The sequence below is a fragment of the Haplochromis burtoni genome, unplaced genomic scaffold (genome assembly GCF_018398535.1).
Source record: "Haplochromis burtoni strain Fernald_Lab_line unplaced genomic scaffold, NCSU_Asbu1 Contig_438, whole genome shotgun sequence".
In the NCBI taxonomy this organism is placed as follows: domain Eukaryota; kingdom Metazoa; phylum Chordata; class Actinopteri; order Cichliformes; family Cichlidae; genus Haplochromis; species Haplochromis burtoni.
In genome coordinates, this window is record NW_024582799.1 from 345562 (window position 1) to 362007 (window position 16446).

Consider the following 16446-nt stretch of genomic DNA (forward strand, 5'->3'; position numbering starts at 1 on the left):
TGTCTACCAACTAAGTGTAATTACATTCAGTCCTTCACCAAAAACATGATATACTCTTCTTAGTAAATTGATATTCACCACCTAGACATATTTATCCTACAAATGTTAGTCTCTATTAAACATAAGCAGATTTGAATTATTAGCTTTTTAATCTGCAGAAAGCTGTTTATGCTGGTGAAGCTCTGACTCTGTCAGACTGCTGTTGTCTCGGTGTTGAATATTTAATAAGTCTTTTCTCAGAAGCCGCAGCAGGTCACATCGACGCTGGCCATGCTGCACACTGATAAACCACACCAGGACGTGCACACGCACTGAGAAAGTCTCACATAGATTCACTAGTTGCTAAAGATAGAGCCTTCAATCCAGCCTTGAGATGATTATTTATTTTATTGCATATGATTCTATTGGCTGTTCGGGGTTGTCTGTCCGATCCAATCTTAAATCCACACTGGTGAAACTTTCATACTTCTGTCCTTTCTCGTCTCATCTCTCCCTCCCTGATTCTGCCTGTTCTCCGTCCTCGCCTGTACTGTAATCACATTACTCTCTCTCTGTCTTCTCTGTAGATCTGAGTGTACACAGAGCATACCCTGCCATCCTTGTCTGATGAAAGAGTCACGACATCTGCTTCAGATACACAGACCATATTCGCATACAAAGATGCAGCCCACTGTGGTTCTTCTCTTCTCCTCGATCTTCCTCCTGGCTTTCATCATCCCATTCTGCTTCTCCCAGAACGAGGGAGACCTGGTTGTTCAGACACGTACCGGTCGAGTTCGAGGCATCCGCCAGCTGGTGCCGGATCAGAGCTACATAACTGCTTTTCTGGGCATCCCCTTTGCTGAGCCCCCACTGGGGAACCGCCGTTTCCGTCCTCCGGAACCCAAACGTCCGTGGACTGGAGTGATCGAGGCCAAGGAATACCCCAACGCGTGCTATCAGTATGTGGACACAGCATTCCCAGGCTTCCAGGGCAGTGAGATGTGGAATCCTAACAGAGACATGAATGAGGACTGCCTCTACCTCAATGTCTGGGTGCCCTCCTCGCCCAGACCTCACAACCTCACTGTCATGGTGTGGATCTATGGTGGAGGTACTTAAGAATTCACAAACCATACTGGGAATATCACTCCAATTGTCATTGGAGCACTGGGTTAGCCGTTCCTGATATATTACATTAGAAAATTCCTCGTCTGTCAGATTATTTTTTATGTAGAAGGATTGAGGATATTACGCTGGAATTCTAATCATTAAACGTCTTGAATAACAGCGATGAATTGTTGTAGTACGCTCTAATATTGTAGGTTAATGCTGTGATATTCCATGTTTCCAGGCTTCTACAGTGGATCTTCTTCTCTGGATGTGTATGATGGTCGTTACCTAGCTCACAGCGAGACAGTCATTGTGGTTTCGATGAACTACCGGATCGGTGCTTTCGGCTTCCTGGCTCTGCATGGCTCCTCCGAGGCTCCTGGCAATGTCGGCCTCCTTGACCAGAGGATGGCGCTGCAGTGGGTACAAGACAACATCCATTTCTTTGGTGGAAACCCTAAACAGGTGTGTTTCTCATTGCTTTATTTGTCAGGTCTCTGTTATGCTAGAATTAATATGAGCCTGTTTTGATTTAGTTTTCTATTTGTTCTCTCTGTGAAACAGGTTACGATCTTTGGCGAGAGTGCTGGTGGAGCTTCAGTAGGATTCCACCTGTTGTCTCCAGACAGCCGACCCACTTTCACTAGAGCCATCCTCCAGAGCGGGGTCCCCAACTGCCCCTGGGCCTCAGTGAGTCCCGCTGAAGCCCGCAGACGTGCCACACAGCTGGCAAAGTTTGTCGGTTGCAACGGAGGAAACGACACCGAGATAATAGACTGTCTGCGCAGTAAAAGTCCACAGCAACTTATCGATCATGAGTGGCAGGTAATTTACACAAATTCTGCTTGACTTATCATGTTGTTTGCAACGTGGACGAGAGACTTATTTTCAGTTTGATGTTTTTTAATTTCAAACCACTGGTTCTTTGATGCAATGGTTTATTACCTGTGGTTCCTACTAAGTGCACAATATGTTGTTAAGGATCAAAATCAGACCGGACTCAAACGCAAGACTCTCTCAAACAGTTCAGGAGAGTGTTCCCAAGAACACAAAACAGCCCACTGCTCTCCAGCACGGGCTTCTCCAACCAAGGGGATGTAGTTAGTAAGTTTTTCTCATTCAAAGCCAAGTTGCACAAACACGGATATAAGGAGCCGTGTTTCAGTAACTGAAGACCGAAATGGGAGGTCAGACTAACGAGGACAGAGGGACCATGCCAGTATGTACCTGTATCAGTCAGGGCTGCAACTGAAGATTATGTTGGTAGTTGAACAATCTGCCAATTTTCCTTCCATTAGTCGGTTGGCCAGTGATTATTTCAACAACTCTCACAGTGCTGTGGGCAAACCTGTTCTAGTCTTCAGTCCTCACCTGCTCAAATCTGCCCACTCTGCTGTCTCGTTCCACAGAAAATTAAAATAATGAAACACATGAATTTGAAAATAATCAAATGTATTTTTAAAAGGACTCAATAGGACTGTCAGAATAAAAATCATATAAATAAAAATATTAGTTGTACAAATTAAAGTGCTATTAGTATTTAAATACAAAATAATGTGCAAATAGGAAACTAATTTGCTTTCTAGTCCAAAATAACAAGTTAACCCTGTAATGCTATAAGTTTCTGCGACCTCTGTCTCATCAACATCAATACTTCCCATAATTTCAAAATGTTGTGGACAAAACTCTTTTTTGTCTAAAATTAACATTGTTGCCAAAAATGCCCAATGTATCAAAAATATAATAAAAATATATCATACACAACACGACATAGCAAAAAAATATTGTGGATTTTGTTTTAAGGGTTAATAAACATCTCAGTTCAAAAAAATCTGAATTTTCTGGCTATTTTTTGACGGGTTGGGTCTGACAGGGTTAACAAAGTTTACAGATGATTCAGTTCATGAATGCACAATTACTCTGAACATATTCATCACGATCATTTACCAACAAAACAGATTTAGAAAAGACCGTTGCTCATCACATATTTGGTTATAGATCATAGTTTCTCATTAGGTGGAAGAGGTTTACTACAATATTAAAGTGTGAGATTTAAAGATTTACTATCACGTTTCATCCTGAGAAGTTTCTGACAGCTAATGTAAACATTACTGTAAAAACATTCATATAAACAACATGTCAATGCAACCCACTAACTTGTCAAAGGAGCTTGCAAAGAAAAGCGTCTGGACTTCTTTAAGTTGCTTGTCCCTCTGTGGGGGGGACACTCCCACTGGGTTTAAATCTGGGACTCCCCACCATTTGACCTTAGAACTGAAGAAGCTTCTCGGATGAGAGGTGAAACGTCTTCAAGCAACTTAAAGAAGTCCAGACGCTTTTCTTTGCAAGCTCCTTTGACTACGATGACCTGGATGACTGAGAACCTTCACAGACAACCCACTAACTTCATAAAACTGACCCATTTGGACATCGCAGCTCCAGCGTGCCAGCGTTTTAAATGCTCGTGCACTGCATCAGTGCTGTCATGGAAGGAAAGCTCTGCTTTGCACAGTCTGCATTTAACTTTGTTTGCTGTTACATGCTTGCACATTTTTTTAAATCTCCCTGTCGCCAAATCTTTATAATCGATGACGTCATGTTGACGAATCGTTGCAGCCCCAGTACCAGTATGTCTGTTACTGGGGTAAGTCACACAAAAGGAGTAGCTTGGTTCTGGAGTAGGAAGTAGCACTTCTTGGTGTTTATGTTGCGTTATTTCACAGTCCCATGTGGGTTTGTCATCCATGCAGGTTCTGCCATGGTCCGCTCTGTTCCGATTTTCATTTGTGCCTGTTGTGGATGGCGAGTTTCTGCCCGACACTCCTGAGGCCATGCTCAACTCAGGGAACTTTAAAGACACGCAGATTCTCCTCGGCGTTAATCAGAATGAAGGCTCCTACTTCCTGCTGTATGGAGCACCAGGCTTCAGCAAGGACAACGACAGTCTGATCTCCAGAGAGGACTTCCTGGAAAGTAAGGATGGATATATGTAACTGAGCAGAGAGAATTGTATAAATCCATCCAAAACATTCAAGTTAATTCTGCTTCAGGTTATTACGGCACAGTTTTACTTGTATCGTGTTAAAACCTTCAGTGTCACTCTTCCAGGTGTTAGGTTGAGCGTACCTCATGCTAATGATATCGGCCTGGAAGCAGTGGTGCTGCAGTACACCGACTGGATGGATGAGAACAATGAGATAAAAAATCGTGATGCCATGGATGACATTGTCGGTGACCACAACGTCATCTGCCCGCTGGCCCACTTCGCTCGCTCTTATGCACAACACAATGCCCTCAAGGCTAACGTGGGTGGCATCAACTTTGGTGGGGTGAACAGTGGAAACTCACAAGGTAGGATACCCGAGTACCAGTGTGGTCTGTCAGATCTAGAAGTATATATATCCCATACCCAGACACGCTACTGTTTGAAGGACCTGCTTTCTGGTGATAGAACAATTTGGTACGATACTTAAATTAAACTGTGCGTTAAATTTCATGTTTTCACTTTTTAATGCAGATGATAGCTGTTTTAAATATGCTATAATGTGCAGGACAACTGTACAACAATTGAATCTGCATTTGTCATGTAAGCGATGTTGATACTCTGATGATAGATCAGTAAAATATTCTAGTTGGAAAAATGATTTATTTTTTAACTGTCCTTGTAAAAGATTAAAACATATCTGTAGTTTCTGAGTAAAAATGAAATAATAATGATGATTAACTATTTATAATTGTAATTTTCATGCATTTTCTTCCACCATTTATTTCTTAAGGAGGGATGTATCTTTACCTTTTCGATCACCGGGCATCCAATCTGGCCTGGCCAGAATGGATGGGGGTGATCCATGGCTATGAGATTGAATTTGTTTTCGGGCTGCCACTGGTGAAGAGGCTCAACTACACCCGAGATGAGGAGAAGCTAAGCCGACGTATGATGAAATATTGGGCCAACTTTGCTCGGACTGGGTGAGGCCACAAAAAAAAAAACTACCTATGGAATCAGGGTCTATGTCCACGTCCAGTCTTTTTTATGCAAATGCACCTCAGCAGCCATGTTTTTCAGTCAAAATAAATAATGCAGGAAAAGCTGTATGAGTAAGCAGCCCTTTAATTCCTGTGAGACTGCAGGTTAATGAGTCTTGACATGAATTTGGAGGCACAGAGAGCTTCTCCTGACAGTTAACCCTCATGCTACTTGGCTTAAAGGAAAGGCTTTAATAAGTAAATGTTAATGCTGCGAGGTACACAGTGGGGGAAATTAAATTATTTGATCTCCTTTTGAAATTGTATCCAGTTACAAAGAATTGAGAAAGCTACAATTTATTTTAATAGTAGCATAAACTGTCAGCAAAAACAAACATTCTGTAACAGTTACAAATTCATGTGCATTTTAGTGAGTGATCAGTATTTAATCAGCTTGGAAGACAATTCAGTACTTGGTGGAATGACTGCAGCAAGAAACACTGTCAGACATTTCCTGTATTCAATTCAGTTTTATTTATACAGCGCCAAATCACAACAACAGTCGCCTCAGGGCGCTTTATATTGTAAGGTAGACCCTACAATAATACATACAGACAAAAATGAAATGAAATAAAATTTAGTGATCCTTAGTGAGCACGTACATGTTTGAGCTTGAAACACACAGATATGATTATCTGAATATGTTTCTCATTGAGCAAAATGGCTCAATGCGCCATGCTGCAATGGAACATGAAGTAGTGATGTACTACGAGTACCGACATCGACTGCAAGCAGAATTGTTGTGAATCTAACAGTTAGTTTGGAGATCATTTTACTGCTTTTTCGTTTGATTTAGTTGTAATTGCAATATCCTTTCTTGTTCTGTCTGTATCAGAAATCCCAATGACGTGCAGGGAGATAGAGGGAAACGCTGGCCTGTGTTTACCGTCAGCGAGCAAAAACACGTTGGCCTCAACACCGAGTCACTCAAGATTCACAAAGGTTTGCGAAACCAGATGTGCGCATTCTGGAATCGCTTCCTGCCACGCCTTCTCAATATTACTGGTAAATACTATTAAATATTACTTCATCTCTACACTTGAAATCTGTACTGAATGCAGGTCTTCACTTATGTTCCACTTAAAATTATGACACTTCTCACTGGATGCATGATACAAGAATTATTTTAAACTAAAGTGGAGCTTTCCCACATAGCAGGCAGGTCTGGCCCGGATCTGGTGTCAAGCCGGCACTGCTGGCTGACTTCTGGCACGGTAAGTGGTATGTCATCAGATATGGGCCAGGCCTGGCGTAGATGGCACTGTTTATGTGATGGCATGCTCATAAAAAACAGGTCTGGCCCGGAACGGCATCAAGCTGGCACTTCTGACTGACTGGTGTCATGGCAGGGTGTATGTCAACCAGATGTGGGCCAGGTCTGGCAGTGATGGCACTATTTATGTTCCTATTTTCCTATTTTAGTTAGAAGACCCAAATGCCATGTTGCAATACTATACTGCTATGGTAGCCAACGTTTCAAATGCAGGTTTGACAGGTTTGTGAGTGTACACTTTATCCAAAACCTAGTGAGGTTTACTCATCGTTTACCACTGGTGGCTGTAGCTCAGGAGGTAGAGCAGGTCACCTACTGATTGGAAGGTTAGTGGTTCGACCCTGGCTCCTCCAGGGTCTGCATGAGTGTGAATGTGTGAATGAATGCAGTTAGGAAGCGCACTCGGCAGTTTCAGAGAAAGTGTGTGTTTGGGTGAATGTGGCATGTTGTATAGAGCACTTTGAGATGTTGGGAGAGTAGAAAAGCGCTATATAGAATCAGGCCATACTTCGCTATATGCTCCTGAGAGCTCTCTCGCTCCATGATCTACCTCTCTTCGCTACCTCGTGATTTGGAGTTATGTTTGCGGTAGATATAGTTAATTCAATGGCTTGACTAAGGTCACTTAGGCTGACATCTGGGCGCCAAGCTGAAAACTGTTCCTGAGCAGCAAAGGACGCAAGTGGTGTTGCAACTGCCATGTGGGGGCCCTTGGAAAACCAGATCTGGGCACCAAAGGGCCGTCCATTCTTTGGCAGTATGTGGGTCTGTGTAGTTGTTGTGCAGCAGGCCCTAGTGTGCCGTGTGACCTCTGGCAAACCAGATCTGGGCCACCAAAGGGCCGTCATTCTTTGCAGTATGTGGGTCATGTGTAAGTTGTGTGCAGCCATGGGCCAGTTGCAGACACACTGGTGGTCAGCCTAATGTGTACCTGTATCATTCTTTGCAGTATGTGGGCGAGATCCGTGAAATACCAATTTTGCTATGTGGGATGTAGCAGCTTGTGTCAGTTCGTTGTTTTGTTTTTCTTAAATAAATGCAGCTCCTCCTGATTGGTGTCAGATGGTTGACTCCCCCCTTGAAAACTGTTCGTGGTGTTGATTTCAGACCATGAAATTATTTCATCATATCTTTATATGTAACCCCAATTTTTGAAAATTTGGGACATTGTGTAAAATGTAAATTTAAGAGAAGAATGGACCGACATGAAAATCTCATAACCCCTAGTCATTCACAATAGAAAACAGAAACTCTATCAAACTGAAGAGAAGACAATAAAGCAGTTTTCAAATTGATGATAGCAACACATCATAACAAAGTGGGAGAGGACCACATTTACCATTGTGTAGCATCAACTATTGGGGTGGCTGTGGCTGAGAAGGTAGTAAAGTTGGTGGTTTAAAGCACTTTGACGGCTCAAGTAGAGTAAAAAGTGCTATTTACGGACCAGTTCATTCCCTCTGTATTGAACGACACTCTGAAGAGAGCAGTTGCTGGACTTTTGGGAGGGGAAAGCTCTCCCATTGATGTCTGGTACAGGATTCAAGCTGCTAAACAGTAAAAAGAGACACTTTCTATTTTGTGAAAAACATTAGCTCTGTTTGAAGTTGATTGCAGCAATACATATCAAAAGTTGGAAACACTAACTCTAAAGGCTTAGAAAGCAAGAGCTTCTAAAAATAGAACAGCTTGAAGATCATTTTGCAACTAATTAGGTTAACTGGCACCAGCACAGTAACATGACTGGATATTAAAAGGCAGGCGGAATTTCTCAGAAGTAAAGACGGGCAGTGTTCTCCAAGCTTTTTCTGTCGCGTGACAGTGAAATGGAGCTTCGCCAGTCTGCAGAAAGCTGCATCTACAGATTGTGGAAGAGTGTCTACTTAATAGTCCTCAACGTAAAATGCAAAGACTTAGATGTCTTATTACTTACAGTATATAATGTCCTTAAAAAATCATGGGAGAAATCTCTGTGCACGAGGGACAACGTGAAAATCAATCTTGGATACTGATCAGGCGGCACTGCATTAAAAAAAACAGACATGATTCTGATATTTATCCAGAAATCACAGTATGTAAAAGGAGTTTACCATGCCATCCACAAATGCAGGTTAAACCTCTGCCATAGAAAACTAATCCAATATGGTGTGGGGGAACATGGAGAACTGTGGTCAGATGAATCAAAATTTCAAATTCGTTTAGGAAAACATGGACCCTGCATCTCTTGACCTAAGGAGGTATCTGGTTTGTTTAGCATGGATTTGGTATGTTACACAGACCTTTTATCAATGCTAAAAGGTCTGTACAGCATTTAGAGCAAATAAACTCTTTAAACTTGGTCCTGTCCCAACTTCAAGATGCATTGCTGTCATCAAATTTAAAATGACCGTATTTTTTCTTTCTAAAATGTTACTCATGTTCTCATTTTAAGCATTTGATATGTTTTCTGCATTCTATTGTGAATAAAATATGGGTTTATGAAATTTGGAAATCATTACATTCTGTTTTTATTTATATAGTATTGTATTGTATTTGATTCACATCTAAAACGAAACAGTGTTGTTATGGAGTTTGGGTGACTTAATTATCCAAGAGTAGCTGTAAAGCAGCTAACTGACCATCTGTATTCAGGACGTGGAACTGGACCCAAATGCAGACATCATTGAGACAGGGATAAGTCTTTACAAGCTTTTGAGTGCACAGGAATTCAAGATAGAGGAACACTGAAACATAGCGCGAATCTCTGCTGGAAAAGCACCGAAACAGACGGAGAGTGAGAGAGTGCAGAGAACGCACGGGCGGAGCGAGAACACATCTGGGAATTTTTCGCATTCTCAGCTTGATGCGTACTTTGAACTGGAACAGCACTTGGTCTCCGACTGATGACGTATCACGAGTACACGAGAACGCACAAGTACGCATATTGAGACAGGGCCTATAACTTTAATCTCAGCCAAACCAATTTACTCAGGAACAAATAAAATACTGAAGAAAGCCAAACAATAACATAAGTTATCTAAGTGACTTGTATATCATGTTTAACCTGAGTGGCGAAAGACCGCGGGGGTCTGAAAATCGATGTGCCGGGAGTCCGGTGTTCTCACCGGCTCTAGTGAGCCTTGAACCCTCTAGTTATCGAGCTGGTGGGTAGACGTCTCCGAAAACGTCGGAGCTTTTCACAAATATGTGGTGTCTTGATAAACAGCAGATATTTGAAGTTTACACAGCTACATTCTCGCCTGAAAATATGTTAAAAGTTTATTTTGTGACCCAGAAAAGTAATAAGAGTAATATTAAAACTAAGTAGCCCGTCCATTGTTGGAAACTGGAATTGCTGGGCGCGCTATGAATTCTGGGATATGGTTGGGCCACGAAGGATACACCCGACCCATCTTCAATCTGGGGAAATGAAGGACGCTTTTCTGCATTTGGAGGAGTTCTTGAATTTGACAGCCTTCCTCGCGTCCTGTAACGTAATGGCCTACAAATGCGGTTCCTGAATTTGGACACAGCTACGATACCGGACACTGCTCTTCTTCTTCTTCGGGGTTTAACGGCAGCTGGCATCCTTGTACATGCAGTGCTGCCATCTTCTGTTTCAGTCCGTTATTACACTCTTAAATCCTACCTTCTACTTATTCCTGCGTCTTTTGGGATCTTACAAAGCCTCAAACGATGCGTCGACTATTAAAACTATCAATGAATCGTGACTAGTCGACAAATCGTGGCAGCCCTACTTCAAGCTCAACTGCTAACCGTTTTTGCTGTTCTGTCTCTGTTTCTTCTCTCAGACAACATAGATGAGGCAGAACGTCAGTGGAAGGTGGAGTTTCACCGCTGGTCTTCCTACATGATGCACTGGAAGAGTCAGTTTGACCACTACAGCAAGCAGGAGCGCTGCACTGACCTCTGAGCGCCTCAGCGAGGAGACGACGGAGAGAAGAGCGGCGAGCGAGCCGTGGCTGTTTTCCTCCATAGTTCCTGAGTGAAGGCTGACATCTTTTTGTGGTTCTTTTGGTTCACAGCATACACAAGCAGAGGCACTGTTGTCATTTATTTATATTATTTATAATATTTATTGTTTTGTTTTTTTATTTGTGTATGTGTGTCTGTGGAACTTAAGGGCTGTGGAGTAAAACTTGTCATTGGAGGAGTAAAGATGCGTCATTACCTCGAATGTGTGTGCGTAACTATGTGTGCGTCTCAGAAACCGCCCAGTTTGACTCAGATAACTTAACTGACCCGTCACACTGCTCCACTACGGATTTACTGTAACCTCACGCATCTCTGTGGTCATCTCGTCACTTTTTTTGCTTTCTGGGGATTTCTTCTTTCCAACATATCCGTTGTATTTTTGGTCTCATCACTGTTTTGTTTCTCTTTTATTTATTTAGTTATTTTTATTAATACTGTTACAACCACTACTCCCATTACCTGTACTGGTCTTGCTTTGTTTGTGTGTTTCTCCTGTGGTAAGCCATATACTATTTTGCATTTATCTAACTGTTGCTGTGTGTGAAAACATCAGATTCCTCACATTTTACTCAATGTTAAAACTGCTGTATTCTAGTTTGATGTGAGATGTAGATAGTATATTACATCCAGACCAACTGACTGGTGCCTAACTCGCATTATATTACAAGTTCACTCAGTTTCACAGTTGAATGGAAACAGAAACGAGTCCCGTTGATGTTTATGGGTCCTCTTGAGCATCGCCTGTCTGTTGAAGCGCGTCGGTGCTCAATTCTTCTAAATGTTCAGCCTTCCTGTGAGGGTCGATTCTTCTGCACAACTGCACTGAATTGTGCATGTGTGCGTGGCCACTCAGTGTGCCACTCATGTGTGAGACAGTAAGCTCGATCTTTCTTTTCCTCCTTTTTTCTGTCACTCCTTCTGTTTGTCTTCCACCACAACAACCCTTCATCCAGTCCCTCTCTCTGCTTTCTGCCTCTCCACTCTAGTTGTCATCTTCATCTCTAATAAACCTCCACCCACCCTCATTTCTTTCTTACTCTTTTCCTTTATCCATTATTCCCGCCTCTCCCTTCCTGTTTCTCACTTTTAAGTTAGGCCTTTTCCATTCCTCGTTTGTTTCCTTTCGCTCCCCCCTTTTAGTTATTCCTTATTCATCATCTGCCGTATCTGTCCCTCCTTCCTTGTCGGCTCTGTTACATCACTGCTCCCTCTCCCATCCCCCTTCCTTGCTCCTGCTTTGTTGTTAGTCTAATGGAGGTAGAGTACGGTAATTCACTCAGCTGCAGGATAATGTGACAGAGTACTGGCTCAGCCTCTGGCCTGCTAGCCAACAGGACCTGCTGAATGCAGAGGTGGAGAAGTGATGGGAAAATGACAAGACGGAGAAATGCACTCCTATGTCACAAAAGTAATGCAGATATGCACTGATCATTTGAAAACTCAGATGTGCATTTTGTTACATCCAGGGCCATAAAAAGACGTTTGCATGTTCGATCCTGTGATTTGGTTGCAAACACTCATGTGTGGCAACATTCACCTGCATTTGAAAAAAAAATCAAGAAAAAGACTTTTAACCTTAAACTTGATGCTCACAATTTTCCAGTTAATGACGATAATCTTATATTTGCATATCTTATGAAAGAAGTCGGAGCCTGCATCGTTCCCCGTGTTGTGAGCATGTTATACTGAAGAATCAAGACAGTTTAGTCAGATTACAACCTTGTTTGCGTAAGATCCAGATACCGTTTGTTCCCCTTATCTTTGTTAAGATATGTTGCCTCATGAGTTATCATTAGTTTAGCAGTAAATGATTCACTTTACATCCAGTTGTCTTGTTTACACAAGACCTGTGATACGAGCTCGGTCACCTGGCAGGTTGTTATTCATCCATATTTTCTGCACATTAAATAACTTGTGAATATTTATTAAAGTAATATTTGCATTCAAATCTATTATATTCTACATTAAAAGTATAATCGTACAAGACTTTGGGGCAACTCTGCCTGAGTTATGAGTCACTACCACCCATATCACTGTGTATGTATGTGTGTTATCGCTGTACTTCTGTCAGCCTTTCTTACATTTCCATTTGAGTATTGTGAGGGAGCTGAAGCGACGCTCTGATTAGCTGTTGGCTGCCCCAGCACAGTGTCCCCGTTGGCATGTAAAGCTCCTATTTGTGGCTCAGTCGTGTAGTCTAGCTTTAAAAAGAACTAAATATGACAAAAAAAAAGTCTTGTACATGTGTAAAATACCAGTAAAGAGTGCATGTTTGAAAGGCCATGTGACTGACACCTCCTCTCGGACAGAGAGATCCTGCTTAAGCCACTTCTATCGAGTCCTCGTGCATGTCCAGAAGCCCATCATCTGCAGTGTATCCTACCAAACTCTGACTGTTATATTCTGTGAAATTTGTACTTTCAACAAGCCTATTATCCAGTATCTCATGTAAGGTACGTTTGATGTTAGCAATAACAGAAATGCATCAGTAAAGGAATATATTTGATATTTAACGCAGTGAAAATAAAACGTGATAAATCAGCAACGATGAGGGGCAGAGTCATTTTAAAAGCAATATTTATTCAAAGTATGAACTTAATGAGTGCCGATGACTATTTTCTTGTATAAACTGTTTGTTTGACTCCTTTTCAGTCCTCTGCCTCATCGTTGTTTGTTTCAGTCACTGGTACTGTAAGTGTTGAAGGCTTCTGTAGCTTCCCAGTATGTCTCTGTGTATGACGAACGCTGACTTTATTAAGCTATAACAACAGAAATAAAGGGAGCCTGCTGTCGATCTCAAGTTTTTTATTGAATCTCAGCACGTACCGACAGACACAAGTTTTAGTCTCGGTCTGGACTATAAAAAGTGTCACATGTGAAGATTTTTAGTCTGCAGCACTGAAACAGACACACTTCAGAATAAGACCGTGCAGAACACAACTACCAAACATTTCAGTCGTTTGATTATCTCTCAACTTTTAATAGTTTAGGTGATGCAAAACACTGAGCCAGCCTTGCTGCTCCAACAGTATTTGAATAGTACTGTCGCCTAGAAATGAGAATAAAATCCATCAGTTATTGTGACAATAAAGACATCACAGTCTTGAAGTCATTCACACAAAGTTAATAATGAATGTGTGAATGCAAATACATTGTTGCAAATGATTGACCATGTGTGCAAACGTTTCACAGCTACTCTGTCATCTGCTGAAATATATGAACATGTAGTTTAATACTGACCGCTCAGCCTCACTCTGAACCTTGTGAGTAGTTGAGCCTCCTGGTTTATCATCGAGCAGCACAGGATAAGGCAAACATTTCTGTGATGCTGTTTAATCCTTTGAACAAGAAATTAGTTTTGAATTATCACTTTAAACCGTGTGGGACTGAACCAAATGAGAACTAATAAAGTTTGGTAAAACTGGCACACACACAATAATGACACTAACAAAAGCGTCAAAGCTTTCTGGAGCGGAAATATGGAAGATGGAGTTCCACTGTGTCCAATCAGGACGTGGATTAACTGCCTCGGTGCGTCTGCTGGATTAATATTAATGTCAAAATGACAGTTTGTAAACATGAGCTGCTGTGAAATTGTGACAAAAACACAGGAGTCAAATTTTCTAAATAATAAAGTAGATTCATCCAAATAAGACCGAAATAACAAATGTGTTGTTTGAGTTTGTGATGAACAGCAGAATGTTTCTATGCATCCTGAATTATTCATTCACTCACGCATTTAAAGCGAGCAGGAATGTTCAGGGAAATCTGATGCCAAAATCTTAGCGAGCACTGAAAATAATCCAGTAATTTCGGTTCTTTGATGTCGGCAGCACCAGCAGAGGGCAGCAAACCCGGTGTCTTACTTTCTTAAACCAAAATAATTCACATAAATCAGCCTCAAATATGAGGAAACTTACCTTCTGCTGTTTTTAAAGGTTCCATGTGATCAAATACTACGCTGTAGTATAGCAGGATAGTATAATAGCAGCTCATAGGAGGGAAAAAAAGACTGAATAAGAAAAACAATATTTACAAATATGTCATATTCAGATAGATTAACAGTAGTTTTAGTTGTCAATAAGCCACTAAAACTACTGTTAATCTATCTGATTAATAGTGCTTGGGCCACCTTGAGAGAGCGGCAAATATGTTGCTCAATGCGCTCCACCAATCTGCAAAGCGCATGCGGAGGAGGAGCAAAAGGAGGACAAAAATATGTTATTGCTCCTTATATCATAAAATGCGCCCACACAAGTTCTGGCACAGAGGCAGCAGGTGATGCATTGCTCACACTGCTACGTAAGAATTAAGTATCAGTAACCATTTTATGGATGTTTCCTGTAACTTATTGAGGCAACAAGTGAGGAACAATGAGCTACACCTTAGAGATCAAACTGTTCTGAGAACTCAAAAACCCAGTTCAAGTATCTCAGGGTCATATTCATGAGTAATGGGAGGAGGGACCAGGAGATTGACAGACGGATTGGTGATGCGGATGCAGCGATATGGATGCTCTACCGGTCTATCGTGGTGAACAAAGAGCTGAGCATAAAAGCGAAACTCTATATTTACCAGTCGATGTATATCCCTACTCTCACCCATGCAGGACACGCTGGAGAGATTATATCTCTCGGCTGGCCTGGGAGCGCCTTGGTTTCCCCGGAAAGCTGGAGGAGGGCTGGGGAGAGGAGAGGTCTGGGCTTCTCTGCTTGAGCTGCTGCCCCTGTGACCCCGCCCCGGATAAACCAAAGAAGATGGATGGATGATTAACATATTCATCAGACTTATACTTTGATTAAGAATAAAGATGATCTACTATTATTAGCAAAGATTACCTCGCACAACAATTTTACCATTTCCAGGGCGCGAGGCAGCACATCAGGTGAAGCTATGCACTGTGGGTTTATCCCAAAGTTCTACAGTAATGTCATAAAGTGTCTTAAAAATGTTCAGCTGTGACAACCTCAACTGTGATTGGTCAGTGTGCCACTGTGTGCTGCCACACACTGAAAACACATGGGCTTATTAGCCATTGAGATACAATAATATCACACACTGTCCTAATCCTCAGATTCAATTCAATCTAATTTTTACAGCACCAAATAACAACAGCAGTCCATCTAATGTGCTTCATATTGTGAGGCCAACAATGATCCAGAGACAACACCAACAACCCCTGATGAGCAAGCACTTGGAGAAAAGCAAAACTCGATTGTAACATGAAGAATCATGTGGCAGACCAGGCTGAGGGAGGGGAACAAAACAAAAAACAAACAGAGGATCAACAGGGGGTCCATGACCCTCTTAGGGACACTCCCATAGGGCTTAAATCTGGGACTCTCCACCAATTGCTCGAAGAACTGAAGAAGCTTCTTGGATGAGAGGTGAAATGTCTTCACAGACCTTAAAGAAGTCCAGACGCTTTTATTTCCAAGCTCCTTAGACCACCATGACCTGGATGGCTGAAAACACACGTGTGGTTAGAGATTATATTTGCAAGATTTTTAGGGCCCAGTACAATAACCTCAGTTTGATCTGAATTTAGAAGCACAAAATTAGGGCTCATCCAGGTTTTCATGTCTTTAAGACCTTAATGCAGTTTAAATAACTGCTATGTGGTATGGAGCTTTCACATTAATGAACATGTATGCTATGCCTTCACATTGCCTGAGGGAAATGTGTATACTGTAAACAGGTTCATTATGCTGTGGAACACCATAATTAACCTGAGTGTGTTTCCATTAACAAATTGGTCTCCATCAGGTAGATATGATTTAAACCACTGCAGCAACCAACCTTTAATTCGTAGGTATGGCCTAATCTCTGTAATAAAATACTAAGTCAACAGTGCTGAGGACTAGCACAGATGAGTCCACTGTCAGAGCCCATAATAAAATGGCCTATTATTCACCTTCCTGCAAAACACAGGATCCACGTTTAGTTTTCACACAGAAGAAGCTATTCTTACGATTCAATGGAATTAATCAAGGGCTACCGAAATGTTAGCAGTAACTGATTGTGGTGCTTAGCACTGTCCCATCACAGCAAGAAGGTCCTGAGACGTTTCTCCCACTGAA

General features: G+C 41.8%; 1 protein-coding gene across 1 annotated transcript; it reads left to right on the forward strand.

Moving 5' to 3' along the window:
* Window positions 1-543: 543 nt before the first annotated feature.
* On the forward strand, window positions 544-13160 carry ache (acetylcholinesterase). Its single transcript, XM_042213383.1, has 8 exons — window positions 544-1093; window positions 1334-1557; window positions 1657-1917; window positions 3843-4065; window positions 4201-4443; window positions 4869-5061; window positions 5954-6123; window positions 10183-13160. Exons 1-8 carry the CDS (start codon window positions 607-609, stop codon window positions 10302-10304), a joined length of 1923 nt encoding a protein of 640 aa, XP_042069317.1. The 5' UTR covers window positions 544-606; the 3' UTR covers window positions 10305-13160.
* Window positions 13161-16446: the final 3286 nt, after the last annotated feature.

What these genes read in the sequence shown, in the direction of transcription:
- ache (XM_042213383.1), top strand. Translation starts at nt 607, where the DNA reads ATGAAAGAGTCACGACATCTGCTTCAGATACACAGACCATATTCGCAT. An exon ending in TTGGTGGAAACCCTAAACAG is followed by an intron (nt 1,558 to 1,656) that starts GTGTGTTTCTCA and finishes TCTGTGAAACAG; the next exon opens with GTTACGATCTTTGGCGAGAG. An exon ending in GCCAACTTTGCTCGGACTGG is followed by an intron (nt 5,062 to 5,953) that starts GTGAGGCCACAA and finishes TGTCTGTATCAG; the next exon opens with AAATCCCAATGACGTGCAGG.